At 45.8% G+C, this 24,407-nt stretch overlaps 1 protein-coding gene across 3 annotated transcripts in view; it reads left to right on the forward strand.

The window, feature by feature from the left end:
* Positions 1–838: 838 nt before the first annotated feature.
* MAP3K15 (mitogen-activated protein kinase kinase kinase 15) overlaps positions 839–24,407 on the forward strand; it is a 124,558-nt gene continuing 100,989 nt past the window's right edge. Inside the window, exons 1-2 of one of the 3 annotated variants that reach the window (XM_081792443.1) lie at positions 839–1,424; positions 23,017–23,156. In XM_081792443.1, coding sequence (XP_081648569.1) covers positions 1,076–1,424; positions 23,017–23,156 — 489 coding nt within the window. In that variant the 5' untranslated portion in view covers positions 839–1,075. The remainder of the gene's footprint in view (positions 1,425–23,016; positions 23,157–24,407) is intronic. The other 2 variants (XM_081792442.1, XM_081792444.1) reach the window with 2 other exon arrangements.

The raw sequence follows: 24,407 nt of genomic DNA on the forward strand, positions 1-24,407 counted from the left end.
GCCATGCTCTTGGGGTGCCTGGATGACTCCGTAGGTTAAGCTTCCCACTTAGGCTCAGGTCATGATCTCGGGGTCGGTGAGTGGAGAGCCCCTCATCCGGCTCTGTGCTGACAGCTCAGAGCCTAGAGCCTGCTTCAGATCCTCCCCCCTTCTCAAAAAAAAAAAAAAAAAAAAAAAAAAAAAAAAAAAAAATAGGGGCGCCCGGGTGGCTCAGTCTGTTAAGTGTGAGACTTCAGCTCAGGTCATGATCTCATCGTTCAGGGGTTCGAGCCCCACATCAGGCTCAGAGCCTGGCGCTTGCTTCAGATTCTGTGTCTCCCTCTCTCTCTGCCCCTCCCCTGCTCATGCTCTGTCTCTGTCTCAAAAACAACTAACCATTGAAGAAAAATTTTTAAAAATAAAAAGATAAAAATAAACATTAAAAAAATTTTAAAGGGAGGGCCATGCTCTTGGCAACTGGGACAAGGAGTACAAAATTGAGTTATTTATTTACCTATCTATCAGAATCAGAAGCGTTTTAAATAAGCATCTTCTCATCTCAATTCTGAGTGAAAAGTACCTCTGTATTTAGCTTGAAATTGAATATTTACCTTCAGCCAGCGCTTTGAAAGAGTTTTTGCTCTGCTTGAAAAGCTTCAAATTGTTTTGAGGGGGAAAAAAAAGGGACTCCTAATGTCCGTCAGGCTGGAGGGATGGCAACAACAAGATCCTAAAATTGACGAATCCGCCCTCCTCAGGGCGCTGCCCGGGGGAGGCGGCAGGGGGCGCCCTGCCAGCTCCTGCCCCGCCGCTCTTCCCAGAACTACCCCCCACCCCCACCCCGCGCCCTCCGCTCGTCCTGACGTCCCAGGCCCCCGCCTCCTTCTCCCCAGCTTTCAAAGGGCGCTTGGGGGCTGCGGGGCTGGAGCTTCCGTCTGCAGCCCGGGGGCCTTGCCTTCACCTGCGGGCCGCCGGGCCACGGGTGCGCGCGGGCTCTTCCGGGTCCCGCCCCGCGCCCCCGGGAACAGGTGCCGGGACTGCTTGCGGCCTTTAGCCGCACGCGCGGAGGTGGGATCAAGGCGCGCAGGGCGGCCACATGGAGAGCGGCGGCGGGACTCTCCCCGCTGGGGCGCTTGGGGTGGCGACCGAGTCGCCACGGTGCCCGCTGCCGCCGGGAGCCGAGGCCACGGCGGAGCCCGACGGGGCGGCCGAGGGCGCTGGGAGCGGCAGCGGGGGCGAGGACGGGGACGCGCCGCGGCGGGCTCTGCGGACAGTATACGTGCGCAGCGAGAGCCCCCAGGGCGGCGCGGCTGGCGGCCACGAGGCGGGGGCGCGGCTGTGCTTGCTGCGGGCCTGCGAGGCCGAGGGCGCCCACTTCACCTCCGTACCCTTCGGGGAGCTTGACTTCGGGGAGACAGCTGTGCTCGACGCCTTCTACGACGCCGGTGAGGCAGATGCCCCCTTCGCCCTTACCCCACGCCGCCTGCTTTTCTTACCCTGGCACACGCCATGGCCCTGGCCACCCCCACCAGCCCCGCTTCTCCTAACTTAACCACCAGCCTGCCCTGCCTTTCGGGAGGGGAGAGTAGGTAGCATTGTATCTTTTTACAGATAGGAAAACAGAAGCGACTGGCATTTAGCTTCGTTATTTTACAGTCTCCTTAAACATCCCTTAACCCAACAAACAGCCCATAAACTGGATGATGTGAAGCCCTCCTCCCCACCAGTTATCCAGTTTTTATTTCCTCCCTCTGGCCCTGTCCTTATAGCAGTGAGTGGGCCCCAACCCCACCTACACATTAGAATCACCTGGGTAACTTTTACACCCCACCCCGCCCCATGCCCAGATTGTATCCCAGACGAATACCAGAATCTGAGGCCTCGGTAGTTGTTAATGCTTTCTCAGATGATTCCATTTTGCAGCCCAGAAGGGGAATCGGTGTGTTACAATTGAGTGTGTGTATATATGTGTAGGGACAGGTGCTCTTAGAAGTGCCCCAGTGTTCTTTTTAGTACTCTAATTCCTGCCCCCCAAACACACTTTGACGGTGGGGCTGTGCTCTCCCACGTGTGTGACAGATCTATTTTATCCCATGGTGCACAAGCATTTGGGGGCTCAGGGTCTCCTCCGTTGCTGGGATGGGGCCCTAGATCTCTGAGCTCACTGTAATAAGCACTGGCGTGACATTAATAAGCCTTGGGTATCGTGCAGTAATTACCTGGGAGTCCTTGTGCCTTGGCTTCTTCACTGATCAAAAGGTGGTAATGGTGCCTACCCTAAACCTAAAAGCATGTCGGAAGGTACAGGGAGAATTTAAGACGCTGGCCACACCACGCTGAAGCAATCAGCCAGATGTAGTGCCATCCATTCTCTGCCAGAGGCAACAGGGATCCGTTTTCTGCAGAGCAAATCCTCCCCGTCTGGAACAGGGGGCGGGGTGTCAAGCTTGTTCAAATAAAGTGGCCCCTGAGCCCGTTGAAGACACTCTCTTGACATTTCTGACCTCTCAGAGTGTACTCTTCAGCACAACGTCTTTTTAGAAAAGTGCTCAGGAGCCCACTTCACCCAGAACCACTCAGTTTTCTTGGCTTCTGTTCATTCTCCTCCGAAACTGGAGTTTGAACACTCTTCTCTGAAAGGGTAAATGTTCCTTTAGCCACTCAGCACAGCTGTAGCCTCCTGCATGCTGGTGCCAGCTCTGAAGATCAGTGTGCAGCGGCTTTATTCGTGGGGGGGGGGGGGGGTGTCTGTGTCTGTGACAAGCCTTCATCTACCAACAGGACCCCTTCTGGGTGGGTGTGAAAGTGAAGTCAGTCAGAAACTCTTTGGCTTTCGATTCCAGATCTACACAACAGGCACATTGCCTTCTCTTGCTCCGGGTCCTGATTCCCTAGAATTTTCTGCATCATGCGCTTCCTTTGGTTGACCTTGGCTTCATCTTTTAAAAAAAAAAAATTTTAGTGTTTATTTTTGAGAGAGAGAAAGAGAGACAGTGCATGAGCAGGGGAGGGGCAGAGAGAGGGAGACACAGAATCCAAAGCAGGCTCCAGGCTCCGAGCTGTCAGCCCAGCGCCTGACGTGGGGCTCAAACTCACGAACCGTGAGATCATGACCCGAGCCGAAGTCAGATGCTCAACCGACCGAGCCACCCAGGCACTCCTTGTCTTTTTTTTTTTTTCAACTTTTTTTTTTTTTTTTTTTTTATTTTTGGGACAGAGAGAGACAGAGCATGAACGGGGGAGGGGCAGAGAGAGAGGGAGACACAGAATCGGAAACAGGCTCCAGGCTCCGAGCCATCGGCCCAGAGCCCGACGCGGGGCTCGAACTCACGGACCGCGAGACCGTGACCTGGCTGAAGTCGGAGGCTTAACCGACTGCGCCACCCAGGCGCCCCACTCCTTGTCTTTTTTTAAAAGTTTATTTATTTTGAGAGAGACAAAGACGGCATGAGTAGGGGAGGGGCGGAGGGAGGAAGGGAGAGGGAGAGAAACCCAAGCATGCTCCAAGATGTCAGTACAGACTCCGACGCAGGGCTCGATCCTACAAACTGAGATCATGACCTGAGCCGAAAACAAGAGCCGGATGGACACTCAACCGGCTGAGCCACCTGGATGCCCCAACCTTGGCTTGGTCTTGACTAAGTCGTTTCTCAGCACATCATTACAACTTATAAATATAACTTACGTATTTGTGTATAAATATAAATATATATGAATATAACATTGATATATAACAAATATATGTGAATATAACATATTTATATAAGTTATATAAATATATGTAAATAGAACATATAAGCTATATAAATATAACTTACATGTAAATATATATATAAATATAGCAATAAATTCTTTTTACAGGTTTGACAAAGGATGTATGCCACTCCACTAAGTGGGTTTATGGATTAAACGGACAGCCCCCTCACTCACCTCTCCTGGCTTCCTCATCTCTACCACTCAGACTTTTGATATCTCCACCAAAAATCATACACATCTTTCACTTTGGTTTCTTTGTAGAAGTTCTGTAAGCACGCTGTCCAACAGGTAGCCTCTAGCCACAGGTGGCAGTTTACATTTAAATGAGTTTAAATGCAGTAAAAGTCAGTTCCTTGTGGATACCAGGTGTATTTCAAGTGCTCAACAGGCACTGTGAAGAGAGCATTTTCCTCATCGCAGGAGGTCCCATATGGACAGTGCTGTTCTAGAAAAATGTTTGTGGGGAGGGGACCAATGGAGCTGTCCCAGATGTTTTTTAGGGAGGCTGGTAGGTGTGAAGTGTGAACACTTCCGGCCTCTTGCTCCCATAGCAAGGCGAAACCAGGTTGGGTTGGGTTTTCCTACTCCTGGTGCAGTTTTATGTGGTCCTGTGTGGGACTGGATCAGAGGTTCCAGATCACCAGTGCCTGGGTGATTTGGTGGGATATGAGAGAGCCCCAGGCAGGCCTTCATCCCAGGCAAGGACAGGTGATGCTGTGGGGAAAAACACCGCCATGGCCATGAGTACTGTAAAAAACAAATCATAAGATCTCCGTAACATAAAATTTGCCATTTAATCATTTTTAAGTGTGCATTTCATTGGCATTAAGTACGTTCACGCTCTTGTGCGGCCATCTACAGAGAACTTTTTTACCAGCTCATACAATAACTCTGCTCCCCTTAAATAGTAACTTGTCCTCCCCCGTGCCCCCTAGCTCCTGGTAACCACTGTTCTACTTTCTGTCTCTGTGAATTGGCCTGTTCTAGAGATTTCATAGAACTGGAATCATACAGTATTTGTCTTTTTGTGTCTGGCTTATTTCACTTAGCATAACATCTTCAAGGTTCCTCCGTGCTGTAGCACATACCAGAGCGTCTTTTAAGGCTACCGAATACTCCAGTGATTGCATACACCACGTTATGTGAATCCCTCATCTGCAGATGGGCTTTGGGTTGTTTCCACCTTTAGGGTATTCTAGATATTTCTGTGATGACCGTGGGTGTCTGAATACTTGTTCGTTTCTTCTTTCACTTTCTGTGGTATATGGTAATTTCATGGTTAAGTTTTTGTTTTTTTGAAAAACATCCTGTTCACTTTGAGCGGAGGTGGTGGTCATCCCTATGTGCCTTTGGTCCATAGAAGGACTAATTTGTTTTATTTTTTTGAGCATCTGTCGTCCATCTTCAAAGTTGGGAGTCTTGAATTTAGTAGAACTATTGAATTCTTTGAGGGTCGATCACTCAGTTACTTCTAGTATTTGGAGAACAAAACAGGTGTTCTCTTTTTTCTCTAAAAGAAACCCCTTCTGGATATGCCTTGACTCCTTTTGTCTAAGTGCCCATTTATCTACTTGAACAGAATTCATAGTTATGGCTTGAGGTCCTTCTCTTGTGTGTGGAGTGTATTTACACGCAGCAGCCTTTTCTCCTTCTCAGGCTCATGCTGTGTCTCCCTCTTGGAGGTTCTCCGTGCTTGTGAACATATTAGAAACCAAGAGTTCCTTCAAGAAGGAAATCTGTGTAACTCTGTCTCCTGCTTTCCCGCACATTTTGACCTGGAAATTCTATTCTCCTGGACTCTGTAGTTGAATCCGCTTACTGTGGTATCTGATCTTAACCTGAGATCTGGTTCAGTAGAATACATCGATCTCCTAGGAGTGCACCGTATTTTTGATGGAGGTTTACTCTCCAGGTAAACCAGGTGGTTAATGACCAATCTAAGTTAGAGCCTCCATCGTGAGTTAGCTAGTAACTGCTCTAATGACAGCAGCCCCTTTGATCGAGCCTGCCCCGGGGCACAAGTTCTCTTCCCACTGCTGTTGGGTTTGGCTCTGCCTAACTTGGCTCCTCTCTGAACCTCATTTAGTTGGTACTTTTCTGCCCCACAGGCCCAGCTTCTGAGGATTTTGTCTTCAGTTACTTTCACGGTGATTTTACACGTTGTGAGCTATTGCCACCTACGGCAAGAAGTCTTTGCGCTTCCTGAACATCGATTCAGAAGACCAAGGCCAGGACAGACGAGCTGTTTGACTTTGCTCTTTCCGGATGACACCCCTTTTCTGGCTGGCTCATACAGAGTCATTTGGAGGATACCAAGCGTGGCAGAGATTGTTGGGTGACCAGGGATTCACGCTCCTAGTTGTTGCTGGGAAGTGGGGGCTACATTTTCCAGCCCTTTGAGTCTTGGGATGTGTAACTAGTTCTGGCCGATGAAATGGAATTACAAGTGGCATCTGTCACTTCTGGGCCCAGGTGTTAGCATAGCGAGTAGTCCTTCCCATACCTTGTGTCCCCTTCCTGTGGTCCCCACGGGAACCTTAGAGGCTCAGGGTAGACGATGGCAGCGGTGCACAATGGAAGGCCCCCAGATCCCTGAACCACTCTTGGAAGGATCACTGTTGGAGCTGGAATGTTTACTTAGGAGTTCGCATAAGCAAGAGAGAAGCTTTTATTTGGTCAGGCTACTAAGATTTGGTGTGGGGGGTGTTTGTTACCGTGGTAAGAATGCAACTTGGGTTATGAATACCTAGCCCAGCTGCTAGGAAGTTGTCTCCAAGGTATGCCTTTCCAAGAGGAAGTCCGGCTGTGTATCACCTCAAGTAATGGATCGTCCCCGTTCGTGACCGTGGGGCCCCACGCTGTGCTGCCGTGAGTGAAGAAAATAGAATTGAGATGCTTGGACCATCAGGTTAATACCAGTGGTGGGAGGACACGTTCTGGCTTTTTTCCTTGGTTTCACTGGTTTTGGAGGCCAGGTTATTTTTGCCTTTTGTATTAACTGATAATGCAGTGATTCTGTTATTTTCGAAGCTGACAGTGATATTGTGCTTCTGCTGAGATAGGATATGTAACGGTTTAACGTAAAGCCAGCTGTAGTCCCTTTTGCTGCCCTTTGTGTGGGTTGTGTCTAGCCTCTCCATCTGTGATGTTACTTGTGGATTTTTTTTATCAGCTTGGTGATAAAGACCAGGCCTTGCCAGCTTCTGTATACTCTTCCACAGTTCCGGACCTCCCTTGTGGTCAGCTGGGCCCTTGCGGTTAGTACTGGCCTGTGAAATGTGAACAACGCCAACACGTATCACTTCGAAAGAGAAGTTAGTGTGCCTCCTCCGTCTGTCTCTGCCTCTGTTATGGCAAACTCAAAGGTCATGTGTTCAAGATGGCTGTTAAGCCACTGAACTGGGGACTTGTCTCGTGGCACCCTGGCCTAGGTTACCCCGACTAATCCAGTTTGCCACGCATTGTGCTAGAAACGCCTGAATGCATCCCTCGGCTTTCGTGGACTTAGTCCACAGGTGTTTTGGCTTCTACTCAAGAGAGAGCCTTGAGGATGCCTTAGGCCTTCTTGTAATCAGGTGCATACTCTCCTCATCACTGTGGAAAATGCAAAAGGTTCTACGGAAGACAGGCGTGGGTTTAATGGTTGTAGAATGTGTACTTTGCGTGGCATCTCTACCTGGTCAGGCGACTGGCCAAATCGATTTCCAATAGAATATAAGGGCAGTAGTTCCTTAAACTGTTGCCTTCTCTTAAGTAAACACTGATGAGTGAAATCATCAACTGGGAGTCAGTCTTGGCCCCACCTTCTCGGTCATGGACGAATCCGGCCTATTGCTTCCAAAATAGTTCTCGGATCTGCTGGATGTCACTCTATGTGCCTCTGCCACCTTGGTACAGGCATTATCTTCTCTCAGCCAGGGTGCTGTTAACACCTTTGTCCCTGGTCTCTTAAGGTTGGGCCGGTCTTGGTGCGTTCCACCCCATGTCATCTGCTTGGACACCACTGTCCCCTGGCACCCTCCACCACCCTGCAGTCTTGCTTGGTCTTTTACGTCCTCAGCCTTCACATCTCCTTTCTTCAAGGAAGCCTTGACAGATTCCTCACCCTTACCCTCTCTCTGTCAGCTTTGAGCACACCGAGGTCTTCATTCCTAGTGAGTGACACAGTTGTGATTAAACGATTACTGATTTAATGATTGATCTTCTGTGAGACCTTGAACTCGTCACCCATAGGCAGCCAGATGCGGTTTTCTTTGCTACTCTTGGAGTGCTTCTAGGAATATCTCTCTGGTTCTTTTTTAGAATAACTCTCAGTGGACACCGATGACACTTGGTTTCTCCTGTTGAGATGAAGCACAACTTATTTGGTACCCTCAAAAAGAAATCAGAATGTGGCTTCCTGTAAAAGCCATGTTGAATATGGTGGCCAGGCATAGATACAGTGCAGTTGTCACTTTTATTAGGAAATAAGATCCATCCTAATGACACACCTCTGGATCTGAACCTTTCTCCTGAGTGGTACGTATCAAATAGAAGAGACCAGAACCACTCACTCTGGAGACACCGGAATGGAAAGAGTGGTTTGAATTGTGTTCTGGGGATACTGGTTCTTTTTATTTGTCCACATTTTCTACAGTGTATATTTTTTGTAATATAAATAATTTTATATTAAACAAGTGCAGTGGGAGATTCACGATGGGGTTATCAGAAGCCTCTTTTCTCCCTGCTGGAGACAGTGACGTGGCTTGCCCAGACCACAGTGGCTTTACTCCCAAGGACAAGGCTGCGTGAGTGCCTGGCTGGACCTCGGCTGTCTTCGGCTGGACCTGGCTTCTGGCTTGCCCTCGAGGGCCATTCGCGGAGCCTCTTTCCTTTCTGGCTGCTCTTACTGCTACTGACTCGGCATTGAACCTGGAACTTTCCTCCATGCTTAGTCACGTGGGCCGAGTGAAAGAAGGTTGCACCTGCAGCATTTCCTTGCAGCTGTGCTGATTGAGCCTTGAGTGTGTTTGGGGTAGATAAATACTCCTGGGCTGGCCTGCTACACTGCTGGCTCTCTGTTACTGGGGCAGAAGGTGTTTGGGGTTCCCAGCAGCCAGCTTACAAATAGATTTTTGGAATGCAAGCCATAAACTATTGTTCCGAGACTCTGTGTATCAGGCTTTGAGATAGGAGCTGTTTAAATCCTGTTCAAATAACCTCTGTGGAGGAGGGGTGAACTCCTGAAGAGCCTGCTAGAAAACGTCTGGTTTCCATCCCCCCCAAACACCGCCCCCCTCCATACCTTCCCAGCTTTCGGGCTGTTGGGTGTGACAGGGCTTGGCCAAAATGCCTGGTGGTTGTTGGGGCTTGATTGGTGGTAGGAGGTGCAGCGCAGGAAGGAGTTGAGCTGTGGACCTCAGCAGGAAGCAGAGTTCACTGGAGAATCTGGGTCTGTGGGAAGCAGCCCGGGCGCCAGGCAGAATTGGACAGGGGTGGCAGTAGGAGAGAGCAGGCGCATTAGATGTAGATGAATTTTTTCTTAAATTTTTATTATGGAAAATTTCAAGCATGTACGTTACCAGCTTCAACAATGATGAACTTTCTGCTGTCTTTATTTGTTCTTTATGTACCCCCTGCTCCACACTTGATTATTACACTCAGACTTTTTTTAAAAAATGTTTATTTTTGAAAGAGCGGGAGGGAGAGCACACGAGCATGAGCAGGGGAGGGGCAGAGAGAGAGGGGGACAGAGGCAGACCCTGTGCTGACAGCAGAGAGCCTGCCTCAGGGCATGAACTCACAAACGGTGACATCATGACCTGAGCTGAAGTCAGACGCTTCACCAACTGAGCGACCCAGGTGCCCCCTACTCTTAAACTTTTTTTCTTTTTTAAAGTTTATTTTTGAGAGAGAGAGACAGAATGTGAGTGGGGGAGGGGCAGAGAGAGAGGGAGACACACACAATGTGAAGCAGGCTCCAGGCTCCAAGCCACCAGCATAGAGCCCACCGTGGGGCTCAAACTCACCAACAGTGAGATCATGACCTGAGCCGAAGTCGGACACTTAACTAACTGAGCCACCCAGGCACCCCCCTCTTGTACATTTTTAACGTGCAATGTATATGCATCAAAGTACACAAATCTCCACTGACTAAATCCCTGTAAATAGATCCTATCACGATAGAATTTCCATCTGTCCAGGAAGTTCCCTCATGTCCCTTCCTGCTCATTCCCCTCTCTCTTCCCGTTCCTGGCACCGAGGAGTGACGGAGGTGCTGTCACTACCAAGTAGATTTGACTTCTCTGGAGTTTTGTATAAATGGGCTCATGCAGTACTCCTCATTGTCTGGCTTCCTTGGCTCAGCATGATGTTTTTGAGATTGACGTTTACTGTTGCGTGTACCCATCGTTTGCTCCGTATTCGTGCTGAGTACTGTTGAATTGTGTGGATATACCACAGTTGGTGTAGTTATTCTCCTGTTGAAGGACATGTGGGTTGTTCCCAGTTTGGGGCTATTACAAATAAAACTGCTATGAACATTTGTGTGTAGGTCTTTTTTGTGAGCAAATGTTTTCATTCCTCTTGGGTATATACCCCACAGCAGAATGGCTGTATATGAACCTGTATAAGGACCTTCCATACCTTTCTCCCAACTGACTGTACTATTTATGTTCCTGGCAACGATGCACAAGAGTTGTAGTAGCTTAACGTCCTCGCCGACACTTTGTATTATTGAGCTCTTCAACTTTGGCCTTGCTAGTGGGGGTATAGTGGTTTCTCATTATGGTTTTAATTCACCTTTCTTTGATGACTGATGACGTTGAGCACCTTTTTATGTGCTTTTTGGCCAGGCAGATAGCTTCCTTTGTGGGGTGTCTGTTGAGACCATTTATCCATTTAATTGGGCTGTCCTCTTACTATTGAATTAGAAGACTTCCTTATATATTCTGGATTCAAGGGCTTTGTCAGAAGTATATTTTGTGAACATTTGCTCCCAGACTATGGTTTGCTTATTCATCTACTTGGGACTTTGGATGAGCAGAGAATTTTAATTCTGATGAAGTCTCATTGAGGCTATTTTTCTGTTTAGGTTGCCTTCTGTGTCCTCTCTGAGAAATCTTTGTCTCCTTCCGGGTTGCGGTTGTACACATACACTTTGATGTGTTCTTCTGAATGCTTGACAGTTTTAGCTTTTACACTGACGTCTATAACTGATCTCAAATGAAGTGACTTGTGATAGACCATGCCTGACACCTTGTCTCAAGCACCTGAGAGAAGGGTCTTGCCCCAGATGAATTTTCCAGGCGCTTTGAGTCTAGTTGCCAGAACCACGGCTGCCTCCCTTTCACCTTACCATCCAGGAGAGCGTAGGAAGTGCAGGTGATCCTTCAGGTACATTGCCTTTCTGCTTTTTGGAATAAACCCCACCAATACAGATCTGTGACGAGACTTTACCAACACGTGTTCCGTCATTGTGTCCCGCTACCCTTGTTAATACAAATGGCAGAGGGGAAAAAACCTTGGCTTTGCAGATCAGGTTTCTTTTTTTTTTTTTAATTTTTTTTTTTAACATCTATTTATTTTTGAGACAGAGAGAGACAGAGCATGAACGGGGGAGGGTCAGAGAGAGAGGGAGACACAGAATCTGAAACAGGCTCCAGGCTCTGAGCTGTCAGCACAGAGCCCGACGTGGGGCTCGAACTCACGGACCGTGAGATCGTGACCCGAGCTGAAGTCGGACGCTTAACCGACTGAGCCACCCAGGCGCCCCGATCAGGTTTCTATTTTTGCCGTGTCATTTATTGGCTGTGTGACCCTGGATAACCTACTTAACATCTCTGAGCCTCATTAAAAAGAAAATCTCTACTAGGTAGAGATTCAGCCACAGTGCCCTGAACTCAGTCTCGTAAGTGCTCAACAAATGTCAGTCCCCTGTGCCTCCCTTTCCTCCTACCAACAAATAGACCGGAACCTCGCTATGGAAGGAAATATGCTTTGTGGAATAGTAAAGACTCAGGGATCAAACCCTTTGGACAATCATTATGTAGTAAGGTCACATTATACTCCTGCAATTGGGTAAAACACATTTTTTCCCAAAGTTTTAACGCTGGAGATTTAATCCTAACTCCATTCCTGGTCCTGTGTTCGAGAATGGAAGTGAGAAAAAGGCACAAAACCCTGCTTTGATGTTTTTTCTTTTTTCTTTTTATTGAGGTAAAGAATATTTATATAGAAAAGGGCACATTCTTAAGTGTACTGCTCTGTGAGCTTTCATAAGCTATACGTGCTGTGTAATTCTGCCCTGGGATCAAAAAAGTGAACGCCAGTAGCACCCCAGAGTGAGCTTGCTTCTGTTTTCCAGCCTGGCCAAGTCTCAGCATACATTAGTTTTCCTGTTTCTGTACTTTCTTTTCTTTTTAAAGTTTTAATTTTCATTTCAGTGTAGTTAACATACAGTGCAATATTAGTTTCAGGTGCACGGTATAGTGATTAAACACTTCCGTATAACGCGGTGCTCACAACAGTGCCCTCCTCAGTCCCCGTCACCTATTTACCCCCCCCCCCCCCCCCCCGTAACCACCAGCGTGTTCTCTGTAGCCAAGAGTGTTTCTTGCTTTGCTTCTCTCTCTTTTTATAAATGGAATAATACAATTTCCTTTTAGTGTCTGGCTCCTTTCATTCACCATTATGTTTGTGGGATTCCTCTCTCATTAATACAGCAATAATTTGTTCATTTTCATTTCTACGTACTGTTGCCTTGTAAGGATATGCCACAGTTTATGTTTTCTATTGTTGAACATTTGGGTAGTTTCCGGTTTGTTCCAATTGCTGCTAAGAATATTCCACTTAAAAAAAAAACCCCAGCTCTATTGAAAAGTAATTCATCCACTGCAAATGTACAGTTCAGTGGTGGTTGGTGTGTGTATGGAATCATGTAGCCATCGCCGCAGTCTTGATCTCAGGCCACTTTGTCCCCCCGAAAAGAACCCTGTACCCATTAGTAATCATTACCCACTCCAGCCACCTAGCCACGCCCCCAGGCGGCCATTACTTTCTACCTCTCTAGATTTGCTTATTCATATAGATGTCATTGTGTAAAATGTGGTCTTCTGCGGCTGGCTTCTTTTCACTTACCATGTGTCCATGATTCATCCTTGTTGTGGCTTGTATCTGGACTTTATTCCTTTGTTGTTGCTGAATGAAATTCTGTATGGATAGACCATGTTGTTTTTATCTACCTGATGGATATTGGGCTTGTTTTCTAATTTTGGCTATTGTGAATAACACTATAACTTTTTGTGTGGAGATTTGTTTGCATTTCTCTTGAGTATGTACCCAGGAGTGGGATTTCTGGGTCATAAGGTAACTCTATATTTAACCTTCTTTAAAAAATATATATATATTGATTGTGAGAGGCCCCTGGGTGACTGAGCATCTAACTTCGGCTCAGGTCATGATTCTCGGTTTGTGGGTTTGAGCCCTGCATCAGGTTCGCTGCTGTCAGCGTGGAGCCCGCTTGGGATCCTCTGTCCCCGCCCCCCCCCCCCCCCCCCCCGACGCCTCCCTCGCTTGCATGCGCTCTCTCTCTCAAAAATAAGTAAACATTAAAAAAAATTTTTTTTTGTGCTAAAAAGCCACATAATATAAAATTTGCCATCTTAGCTATTTCCAAGCGTACAGTTCAGTAGTGTTCAGTACATTCACCTTGTGCAACCAATCTCCAGAAGTTTCCCATCTTGTAAAATGGAAATTGCACCCATTAAATAACTCTGAGTTTCCCCCTCCCCTCCATTCCTGGCAGCCACCACCCAGCTTTCTGTTTGTATGACTTGACTACCGTGGACACCTCTTGTAAATGGAATCCTGCAGTATTTGTTTTTTGTGATTGACTTATTTCATTTAACATAATGCCTGCAGGGTTCATCCATATTGGAGCATGTGTCAGGATTTCCTTCCTTTTTCAGGTTGAATAATATTCCATTGTAGGGATACGCCTTATTTTGTTGTATCCATTTTATCCATCAGTGGGCTCTTGGGTTATATCCACCTTATATTTAACCTTTTCAGGAACCGCTTTTCAAAAAACAACTGTTTTCCAAAGCCGCTATACATTTTACATTCCCACCAGCAGTGTGCGAGTGTTCCAGTCACACCGAATCCTCATTAGCACTGGTTATGGTCTGTTTATTACAGCTGTCCTAGTGGGCTTTAAGTGGTAACTCATTGTGGCTTTTTATTTGTATTTCCCTGATCATGAAGGATGTTGACTGTCTTTTCTTGTGTTTGTTGGCCATTTGTATACCTTCTTTGGAGATATGTCTATTCAAATCGTTTGCCCACTTATTTTTAGTTATTTGTCCTCTTACTCTTGAGTTGTAAGAATTCTATACATGTTCTGGAGACAAATCCCTTGTTAAGTATGTGATTTGCAAATTTTTTGTCTGATTCTGTGATTTATCTTTTAACTTTCTCGGTGCTGTTCTCTAATGCACATTTTTTTTTAAATTTTGATGAAGTCCAGTTTATTTTTTTCTTTTATCCCATCTGCACTGTTTCCCCTGTTTTTTTTTTTTTTTTTTTAGTTTTTTATTTATCCGTATAGTGTTTATATCAGTTGTCAGCATGCTGCCACCTGCAAGCTGGCTGCCTTCATATTGTAAATAAAGCTTTATTGGAACACATCCATTCATCTATGCAGTGGTAGAGACTGTGAGGCTACAAAGCCAAAAATATTTACTTTCTGGTCCTTTACAGGAAAAAGTTTGACAACTTCTGCTATGTAAATATAAGCACATATGAATGTACATTCTTATTCTCCCTTTCTTAGTCAAAAGGTACCAGACCAAATACACTGTTATGCACCTTGTATTTTTCCATTAACAGTCGAGCCTGAACAACTTTCCAAATCAGAATATGGGAACCTACCTTCTTCTTTTTTATAGCTGGAGAGTACATGATTGGGTAAATGGATCTTGTGCATTTTACCAGTTCCTCTTTATTTATTTTTTTTTTTCAACGTTTTTTTATTTTTATTTTTAGGACAGAGAGAGACAGAGCATGAACGGGGGAGGGGCAGAGAGAGAGGGAGACACAGAATCGGAAACAGGCTCCAGGCTCCGAGCCATCAGCCCAGAGCCTGACGCGGGGCTCGAACTCACGGACCGCGAGATCGTGACCTGGCCGAAGTCGGACGCTTAACCGACTGCGCCACCCAGGCGCCCCTACCAGTTCCTCTTTAAAGGATACTTGGATATATGGTTTTTTTTTGTTGTTGTTGTTGCTACTAAGCTGCAATGGGTAATTTTGTATATGTGCTATATAATATAAGTATATTTGTGGTTAGGTACCCAAAAGCGGCATTTGTGTATTAAAGAATAAATGCACCTGCAAAAATAGTCTGCTAGTCTTTTGACTCTTGGTAATTTGTTAGTTGAGAGATAGTATCTCAGTTCTAGCTTGTGATTCCCTTATTCTGAGTGTAGTTGAGCACATCACCCTTGTTTCTGAGAGCTATTTATTCATGATCCTTCCTGGTGCTTTTTACCTATTGGTTTACGGGCCTTTGGGAGAGTGTCTTAATTTCTAGAACCTTCTATGTTTGGGCACAAACTCTTCGTTTTCTGTCTGTTGTTCATATTGGATCATTTATACTGCACTATTGTTAATTTCACTGACCCCCCCCCCCCATCCCCTTCCGCCCGTCATGTCCATTCTTCTTGTGGGCCCGTCTGGTAAGTTTTCTATTTTGGTTATTATACTTTTCATCCCTAAGATTTCCATATGGTTCTTCTCTTTATGTGGACACTTTCTACTTTTTCCATTCTTTTCAGAAGTGTCTGCCCTTAACTTCTTGGAGAACTTTTATAATAATTGCTTTAAAGTCATTGTAAGGTAATTCTGATATCTGTCATCTTGTCATTGGAGTGCATTGATTGTCTGTTCCTATGTGAGTTTGAAACTTTTCTGCTTCTTTGAATGCCAAGTGATTTTGGATTGTACCCTGAACCTTTTGAAATCCTATCATGAGATTCTAGGCCTTGCATATATCTTGTAAAGTCTGTTGGTATTGTTGCTCTAACAGGTGGTCAGCCTGGTGGTTTTAGGCTGTCAAGTTCAGTTTCAGTTGTGGTTCCATTTCTGATTTCAAAGCCTTTTCAGTGCTGCATGGCTTTGCACTCTGTGATTTACTGGAACTCCCCTTTTGGTCTTGTGGCCAGAAGACTGGGGCTTTAGTTAACCCACTCAGCCTCACATTTCCACCACTGCCCATGTTTGAGGCCAGGAGTTCAGAGAGAGAAAAAGGCAGGGATTCACTGCTGCCCCCCCCCCCCCTTGAGACCACAGCTCCTCCAGTTAGAGCAGAAGATTGCCCCATCTCAGAGGTCCAGGCACCTGTAGACCCCATTGCCACCTGCTGTCTGTGCTGGCATCACTGTGGGCTTGCGAGGGTCTGGGGGATGCAAGGGAACAGAGAAAAAAGTGGAGAACTGCCTTCCCTCTCTCTGAGCATTAGAAGTCCCCTTTCCTGCTTTCTGAGCCACAACTACAGGGCTCTCCTGGCGCTCTCTGCATCCACACCCAGCACCCATTTTGGGGTTTCAGGCTGCCTTTAGTCCCAGCTAGGGAAGACTGGGAGAATATGGGCCACTTGCTTTTGGTTTGGTGGTACTTTGGAATTGGGTCTTCTCCAGTTGGCTTGCTTTTCATATTCCTAAATACCTATTCAATCCATTCTGTCTAGTTTTTATAGATGCATTCAGGGAGAGACAAGCTGGAATGTCTGCTCCATCTGACTTGGAACCAGAACTTAAACTTGGACCATTACATTTTGAGATGTTTTGTCATGAAGCCTTAGTAGGCAGAATGTAATATCTCTGCATCTTAATGATCAACTTAATAAGCAAAAATATCCTCAAGGCCAGCTTCGTTGTATCAGACCAGTTTTGTCCGTATGAGAGGCTCTGTATGACTGGTAAGATTGGGAGCAAAAGAAGTGAAACACGAGATGGTGGAAATGGTTGATATCATAAAGGTTCTTGTTGGGTCTCCAGCGTAGCCCTCCAAATATTTTGGTTGTGAGCCGCAAGCAAAGACCGTTTCGATGTTGAGAATGACCCTTGGATTGTCCTTGGGTCTCCCAAGGCTGAAGTTTTAAGACTTGTTGGATGGGTTCCCTAAAAAAATGTGTTGTCTTTCCTGAAAATGAAAATCCTGCATTCACAGTACTTGTCCTTGCTAAGTAATTTTTGTAAAGTCCGTGGCTAGTGAGGCATACTTGGTGCAAACCAGGAACTCTGGACATGGATTCTCAAAGAACCTCCTAGGAAAAAGGATACTGGCATGTGTGTGGGGGGATTAGATGGGATGAGGACAAAGAAAAATGGCCCTATATCCAGCAGTGAGTTCCCATCACCATTGCCAAATGAACTGTGTTCCCCTCCGTAGGCTGTGAGGTGGACGCCACTGAGGAAGCTTGGAGCACAGAATGGGTGAAATCTGTGGTCAGGCAGAAGCCCTGGTACCTAGGGTTGATCTTGAAAGAGCAGTTGATTTGGTCAGGAAAAAGGGGGATGTTACCTTGGAAGTGGATGTAAAAGCCACGGGTCCTCCTGTGTTGACTGGCGGTCATTTTAGCGAGACAAGTAGAGAACAAATTAAGGAAGGCAGCGGCCATTTCCTCCAGTTTTGTCACTCTGACAGAAAAGCTCAGCGGTACCCTCTTCACAGTGTGTGCCATGTGGTACCTGTGCTTCAGGCTCTACTCATCTCTGAAATTGCACACATCTTGAAGGCGACATAATGACCCAGACCTTTTAGAAGGAGAAGTCATTATCTGCTGGTCAGAAAAAGCTTTTAAGAAATGGTCTCAAAAACTGTTTGCCAGAGAGCGTTCTGTTAAAGCAGGTCCTTTTATAAAAGGGCTGAAGGAAGCTGCAGAGAACATTCAGGTGATGAAGATGAAAATATTTAGGTGGCATGTTTAAAAGCTGCCAGGGAACCCAGAGGGGGAGCTGTGACGTGTACCATCTCGGGTGTGGACGCTGGCACACCGTTTCAAGTGCCGAGCGAATGGTAGGGTGCCGTTGTTGTCCTTGGTAGCCGGAGGAACAACGTCAGTATGTGAACGCTCACTGACTTAAATCATGCTGCCTTCTCTCTTACGGATAGTTCATTGCAAGTGGCCTAAGATGATGCCCGGTAGGGGCACCTGGGTGGCTCAGTCGCTTAAGCGTCAGACTTCGGCTCAGGTCATGATCTCACGGTTTGTAGGTTCGAGCCCCGTGTTGGGCTCTGCGCTGGCGGCTCAGAGCCTGGAGCCTGCTTCGGATTCCATGTCTCCCTCTCTCTCTCTGCTTGTCTTCTGCTCATGCTCTCTCTCTCTCTCTCTCTCTCTCTCTCTCTCTCAAAAATAAACATTAAAAAAATGTTTTTAAATGAAGCCTGGTGAGTCCATTCACCTCACACCTTGCTTATATTTGACATGTTTCTTTGAACAAAACTGGTAGTCAGCACATCTCAATCACACTTACAAAGTTACACACATTTATCTTTTGGTCATTCTTTTTTTATTTTTGTTTTATTCTGATAGTGCACACAAGCAGGGAAGGAGTAGAAAGAGAGGAAAGAGAGAATCCCAAGCAGTCTCCGCTGACAGCACAGAGCCTAATGCGGGGGTCGAACCATGAACTGTGAGATCATGACCTGAGCCGAAATCGTGAGTCAGCCACTTAACTGACTGAGCCACACAGGCACCCCTATTTTTTTTTTTTTTGGTCATTAAAAAAATAAGATCTTGGAAAGCAAAAGATAGGGGGCCAAATATAGGTTGCTCCTGCACCCTGCCTCGCCCGTTGAAATGGGATACCCATCCCATGCCTCTGTGTTATTTGGTAAGGATTTGTTGACATCCTGACACTGAATTGGTAGGTTGTGTCCTCCTTATGAGACTGGAAAATTGGGTTTAAAATAGAAGTAGAATGTGCCTCCTGTCCAGTAAACATGGGCGCTATTGTTTTTAGGTAGCTTCAGATAACTAATGTTGCCCTAGGTCCAGTCAGATGTTTTTAAATGTCTTTGGCAGTAAAGTTATTCTAAAATCCGGTTCATTTAGATACAGCCAATCTTCCTTATCTTCATTATTTCAGATTGCCTGGAATATATGTAAAAACTGGCATGAGCCAGTCCAGTCACAGAATTACCATACGGTAAATCATTTACCATTGTATCATTTTGTTGACAAGTGCTTGGCTTTGGAAGTTGGACACTTTTAAACCACACTAGGAAATTAGAGTTTTACTTCTTATAAAACATTTCACAAAAATAATGTTCAAGACAGTGTTCAAAAGTTTTTAATGAACTAAAATCCTGTGCATCATTCATCTTTTCATATTAGCACGTCGTGAAATCCTTGCACTTGATTCTGAAATTGTATGAAGGGCACTTTGATTTCAAATTCAGACACTCTCCTGGTAAGAGTAGATTTTAAGGAGAGCCCTGGCTGTTTTGCAAGTTCCTGTTATGCTATCTCTTAAGGTTTATTAAACCAAGATGGGAAGGGGGCGTGTGTGTCCCCATCAAGGAGAATGGTTTATCCTCTGCAGACTTTTCCCCTGAAGCTGACCTTTGTCATTAGAAACTGAAAGGTGATGGTTGCTCGGAGAGCAGGCTGCATTTGCAAAGGAAAATCTGAATTTTACCTCTTTTTATCTGTGGTCTGTTTGCCTAAGACTTAGCTTGATCAATCAGCTGTTTTACCCCTGGTGGCTGTGTTTCAGAGTCAGGAAAGTCGTAGACCTCACGTGGACACTTGGGAGCCCTGTTTCGGTCGGGCCCTCGCTGTGTGACCTTGGGGCAATCTTGGTGCTTCATTTCCCCATCTGTGAAGTAAAGCCAGTACCTACCCTGCCAGTCTGCCAGGGTGGTTCTGAAATTCAAACCAAGATGTTTGTGGGACTGTTTCGTAAATGTCAAAGCAGGTGACCATTGTGGTGATTGAAGCTTTTAGGTAACTTATGATCTCTTTAGGGGAAGAAAAAAAAAACCTTGATGCCTCATTTATAATAAAAATTCCATTGTGGTGTTTAAATTTACTATTTATAAATCTGCAAAATTAGTATCTTCGGAGTTGTAAAAATAAGCTGGTTGAATATTGTTGTGGTGTAAATCCTGAACATAAACTCAGTGTAGTGGCCTGAGTGACAAATGTCAGGCAAAAATGTCAGCTTTGGGTGTGAGACAGTTTTTCTGTTGAACATGGATTACGTGGAGTCTGGATAGCAGTATCAATCTGCTCTGTGTTAATTAGGCGCCGGCAAGTCTCTGTCCCAACCCTGGGTGGAGCCGCGGAGGGGCTCTCTAGTGGCGGTGGTAAGGCCGGTGGGGCTAGCGTACAGGACCCAACACAGAATGTTGAGAAGGCCGAGGAGGGAAGGAACTCGCGTCACTGGATTAAAACGCGCTCTCCTCAGTGACAAGCTAGTCCATCAAGTTGCAGGTTTCCCCCGAGAATGGTCGACATAACTGGGGGGCTGCTGTCCATCTGTCTTCCGCCCTTTCCCGTCACTCTGCTTTGTCTTCGGATGCTTCCTTTCCTCTGTTAGCTAATTACAGCCATCTCCATGGCTTTGGAATTAGCATCTTCGTTGCCACCTCTTAATAGCATAATTAGGCAACACATTCTTTTTCGTATGAGCAGCTGATCGAGTCTAAGGAACAATCCTGTACGCAGAATGTCTGATTCATTCAGGTGCGGTGTGATTTTTTGACTCCAAGCAAATGTCTCTGGGAGCAGGTACCCTTCTGAGATAAAATAATCAGGCTGGGTCGTGTGTCTTCAGCGTATATGTTTGTCCTTTCTTGAACAACAACCTCCAAAGGGTGAATTTGGATAGGATAGGCTCCCGTGTAAAACCCCTCGTGATTATTTTTTAAAAACTTTGAGGTGAGGCATTGATGCCACAGTGATTTTTTTCCTCTGCATTCTCCTCTTTTAGCAACACATAGTGAAATATTTGGGAATGAAATGCTAGGGTGATGTCTGGGATTTACTTCAGAATAATGTGGAAGGGGGTGGTGTGGGTGGCGGGAGAGATGCGACAGGGCTGGCTGTGAGCTGGTAATTGTTGAGGGAGGTGAAGCGGGTGTGGGGGTTTTGTTATACTATTCTGTCTGCTTTTATATATATTTGTAATTTTCCATGATAAAAAGTGTTACGGAACCAGGCTGGAACGCTGGCGGAAAAACCAGGCGGCACTCGAAGATCTTGGTGGATCGGAGATTGGTTTAACGCCGGCGGGCTCAGAGGAGACTGTTTCTCCAAAGACCTGAGCACCGAGTGCAAGTGGGGAGGGTAATTTATAGTCATCAGCTTCCATTTCTTTGGGGGTTCTCGTGCACACAGCAAACAAAGGAAGAAGAGCCCGGAGGAGGGGTCTCGAAGCCAGAGACCAGAGTCTGCTTTAGCCCCGTCGGCCATCTTTGGCGTCCTTCATGCACTTCTTCAACAAAAGTAAAAACCACAACGCCACCCTGCCTTAGGTTTCTCATTGCCCTAAGGTAGATTGCAGCCCTCCTCACATGGCCTTCAGCCCCCTTAATCACCTGGCACCTATTAACCCTTCCAGGTTCATCTTCTTAGGAAATTATTTGCAGTAGCCTGAACACTTAATGGCCCATCTTACCTGGCCCTTTGCACTGGTTTTCTTCTCTTGCTGCAACACTCTTTCCATCACCTCATCCTCATCCTTCCATCCAATTTTCCTGACCCTTCTGGACCCTTGGATCCCAGACGACCTCGCTTCTTGCAGGCCTTCCCTGATTGCCCTCTGCTCCAGTGTGGTTGAGTACCCTCCTGGGGGGGGGGGGGGCTCTGTCACAATGACCCTCACTTTAGCCATCCTCTGGGTGATTGTCACCACCACTTCCTTCCTGTCACTGTTGTTGTATTACACATTTTTTTGAGGAAAGGGATTAGGCCTTGTTCACACTTCTGTCCCTTGTACTCAGCACAGTGCCTGGCTTGTGGACACTTGCCCTCCGGTGTCCCACTGCCTCCTACTCAGAGGCACAACATTGCCCGGTGCCCATGTGGCTTCCGCCTACCTTCTCATTGTTGCTCCCATTCACGTCACCTCTGCTCTACATCCTTGGGATTTTTGCTGATCTCTGTGAGTCACAGCAGGACGTTCTTTGCAAAATCTCTGCATGTGGATAAGGAAGGTCCAATCAAACTTGGGGCTTTTATACTTTCCAAAATGACAAGTTTTGAGATGGTATCCAGTACTAGTGGGCACATTGAAACACATTCCTTATTGATGTGATAGGTTGCTTCACTGTTCAGAACAGGTCTCTGTAGGACACAACTCCAGGGGTGTTTCAGCTACATTGTCAAGTTGATGGTGGACATGTGAATGAAGAGGAATGTTCATTACAGCGGTTTGAAATAGGAAAAAGAAAAAAAAGTGCATTTTGGATGGATAAAGAAATTTCCATCTAGTCCTCATATAGTGGGATGCTCTGCTGAAGTGAAAATGCATCTGCCAGAGCTGGGCATGCAGATTGGTGGCATCACCAACCAATGGCAAGTCCAAGAATATATATGGTGTGCTACTATGTATATAAGGTTCACAAACCAGCAAAACTAAACAGTATACTGTTTAGGAGTTCATACGTCATAATATGCATACACATGCATATATAATATGTATATATACATGCATACATAATCCCATATAAGCTTGCGCATGCACGTATATAGTATACATGTGCATATACTCATAAGTGTACATATATATTTTTTCATATACACATATACATGCAGGGAACCGAGAAATCCAGAGATCAGGACAGAGGTGTATCTCTGTGCAGGAGGGAGAGAAGTGACTGGGAAGAGACACATGAGAGTCACAGTATAGATAATGCTCTGTCTTGGGTTGGCACGGCAGGAGTATGGTTTTACATTTCATTATACTGTACTTTATAATTTGTATATAAGCTAAATATATTCTGTGGAGATGGCCTGTTTCCTAATAACACTAAAACTAAATCCATCAGTAATCTTTATGTGAGGCTACATTCCCAAGTCCTTTGATGAAGGAATAGGCTTATCTTGTTGTTGCTTTTCTCCCACTGTTCATGGGGTAATGTTAATCCAATCATTCCTCACTTTCTGCTTTGCCTAAAAGACTGTTGCTACAAGTGCAAATTGTGGTAGTTCCCCATTGGTGACCAACAGGAAGTGGATGAAGGACACAGATCACCTCTCTCTCCCACATCGTGTCCTTTCCATGTTCATCACAGATGTCGCCGTGGTGGACATGAGTGATGTCTCCAGACAGCCTTCGCTCTTTTACCATCTCGGGGTCCGAGAAAGCTTTGACATGGCCAATAATGTGATCCTTTACCACGACACCGATGCTGACACTGCTCTTTCATTGAAGGTAAAGGATGTTGTTCATCTTCTTGTGAATACTTTGTTTTGGGAAAACGGTATTATATGGTCAAATGAAATGTATGTGTAGTACAGGAGGTTGGAGAAAAACAATAAAGATTTGCTTGTGCAATTCCTTCCTTTCTACTACAGGTTTTTGCTCACACAGACAACTTCCTGATCACTGTGTGAGCGTATGTACTACAGAGAGGCATTTGTAGGCATCTTGATCGTTTCCAGACTCATTAGGGAAGTGGAGGCAAAAACAGTTTCCACGGAAGCCAACACACAGCTCTGAGTCCTTTAATGGGCAATGTGATGCAAACCTTCACATTAAAAAAATAGTTTCTCAACTTCAATAATAAGACTGCACATAACCGGGGCGCCTGGGTGGCGCAGTCGGTTAAGCGTCCGACTTCAGCCAGGTCACGATCTTGCGGTCCGTGAGTTCGAGCCCCGCGTCAGGCTCTGGGCTGATGGCTCGGAGCCTGGAGCCTGTTTCCGATTCTGTGTCTCCCTCTCTCTCTGCCCCTCCCCCGTTCATGCTCTGTCTCTCTCTGTCCCAAAAATAAATAAAAAACGTTGAAAAAAAAAAAAAAGACTGCACATAACCATTACCATAGCGGGCAGAAAGTTCTAGCCTAGATATAATCAGTATTTAATCCGTTACCCCCGCCCCCCACCATCCAAAGCAGAGGAACACTGAAAACTTGTCTGTTTGTGCCCAACTCAGTAATTACTGAGATTTTAAAAAATGTATTCTTGGAACTATGAAACAAGTGCTTTTTGGATAATAGTACTTGTTAAAAATGATCATATTTGGAACAGAGGGCCAGATGGCAATGGAGTAGGAGGTCCTGCGTAAGTGTTGAATCACTGCCTTGTACACCAGAAACTAATAGGACACTGTATGTTACCTATACTGGAAGTGAAGTAAAAACTTCAGAAATCCTCCTGTTTGTAAAATGTGAAGGTCTAGGGTGAGCTACTGCAAAACTCAGCTAATGTTAATATTGTTGAATATCTTAATACTAGTTAGGAAAACCTGGTCTGTATTAAATCATTTCAGGAATAAAAGACTAGTTTGTTAACAGCAGTATTGCTCAACCTTCACTGCACTTTAGAATTACTTGGACAACTTGTAAATATCCCAGTCCCCAGGTCACGCCCCAGACCAATTACATCACAGTCTCTGGGGGTTTGTTTTTAACCTCTCTGAAGTACAGTCACGGGTGAGAACTAGCGGCTTAAAGTTAGCTTT

Source organism: Panthera onca, chromosome X (assembly GCF_046562875.1).
Source record: "Panthera onca isolate mPanOnc1 chromosome X, mPanOnc1 haplotype 2, whole genome shotgun sequence".
Lineage (NCBI taxonomy): Eukaryota > Metazoa > Chordata > Mammalia > Carnivora > Felidae > Panthera > Panthera onca.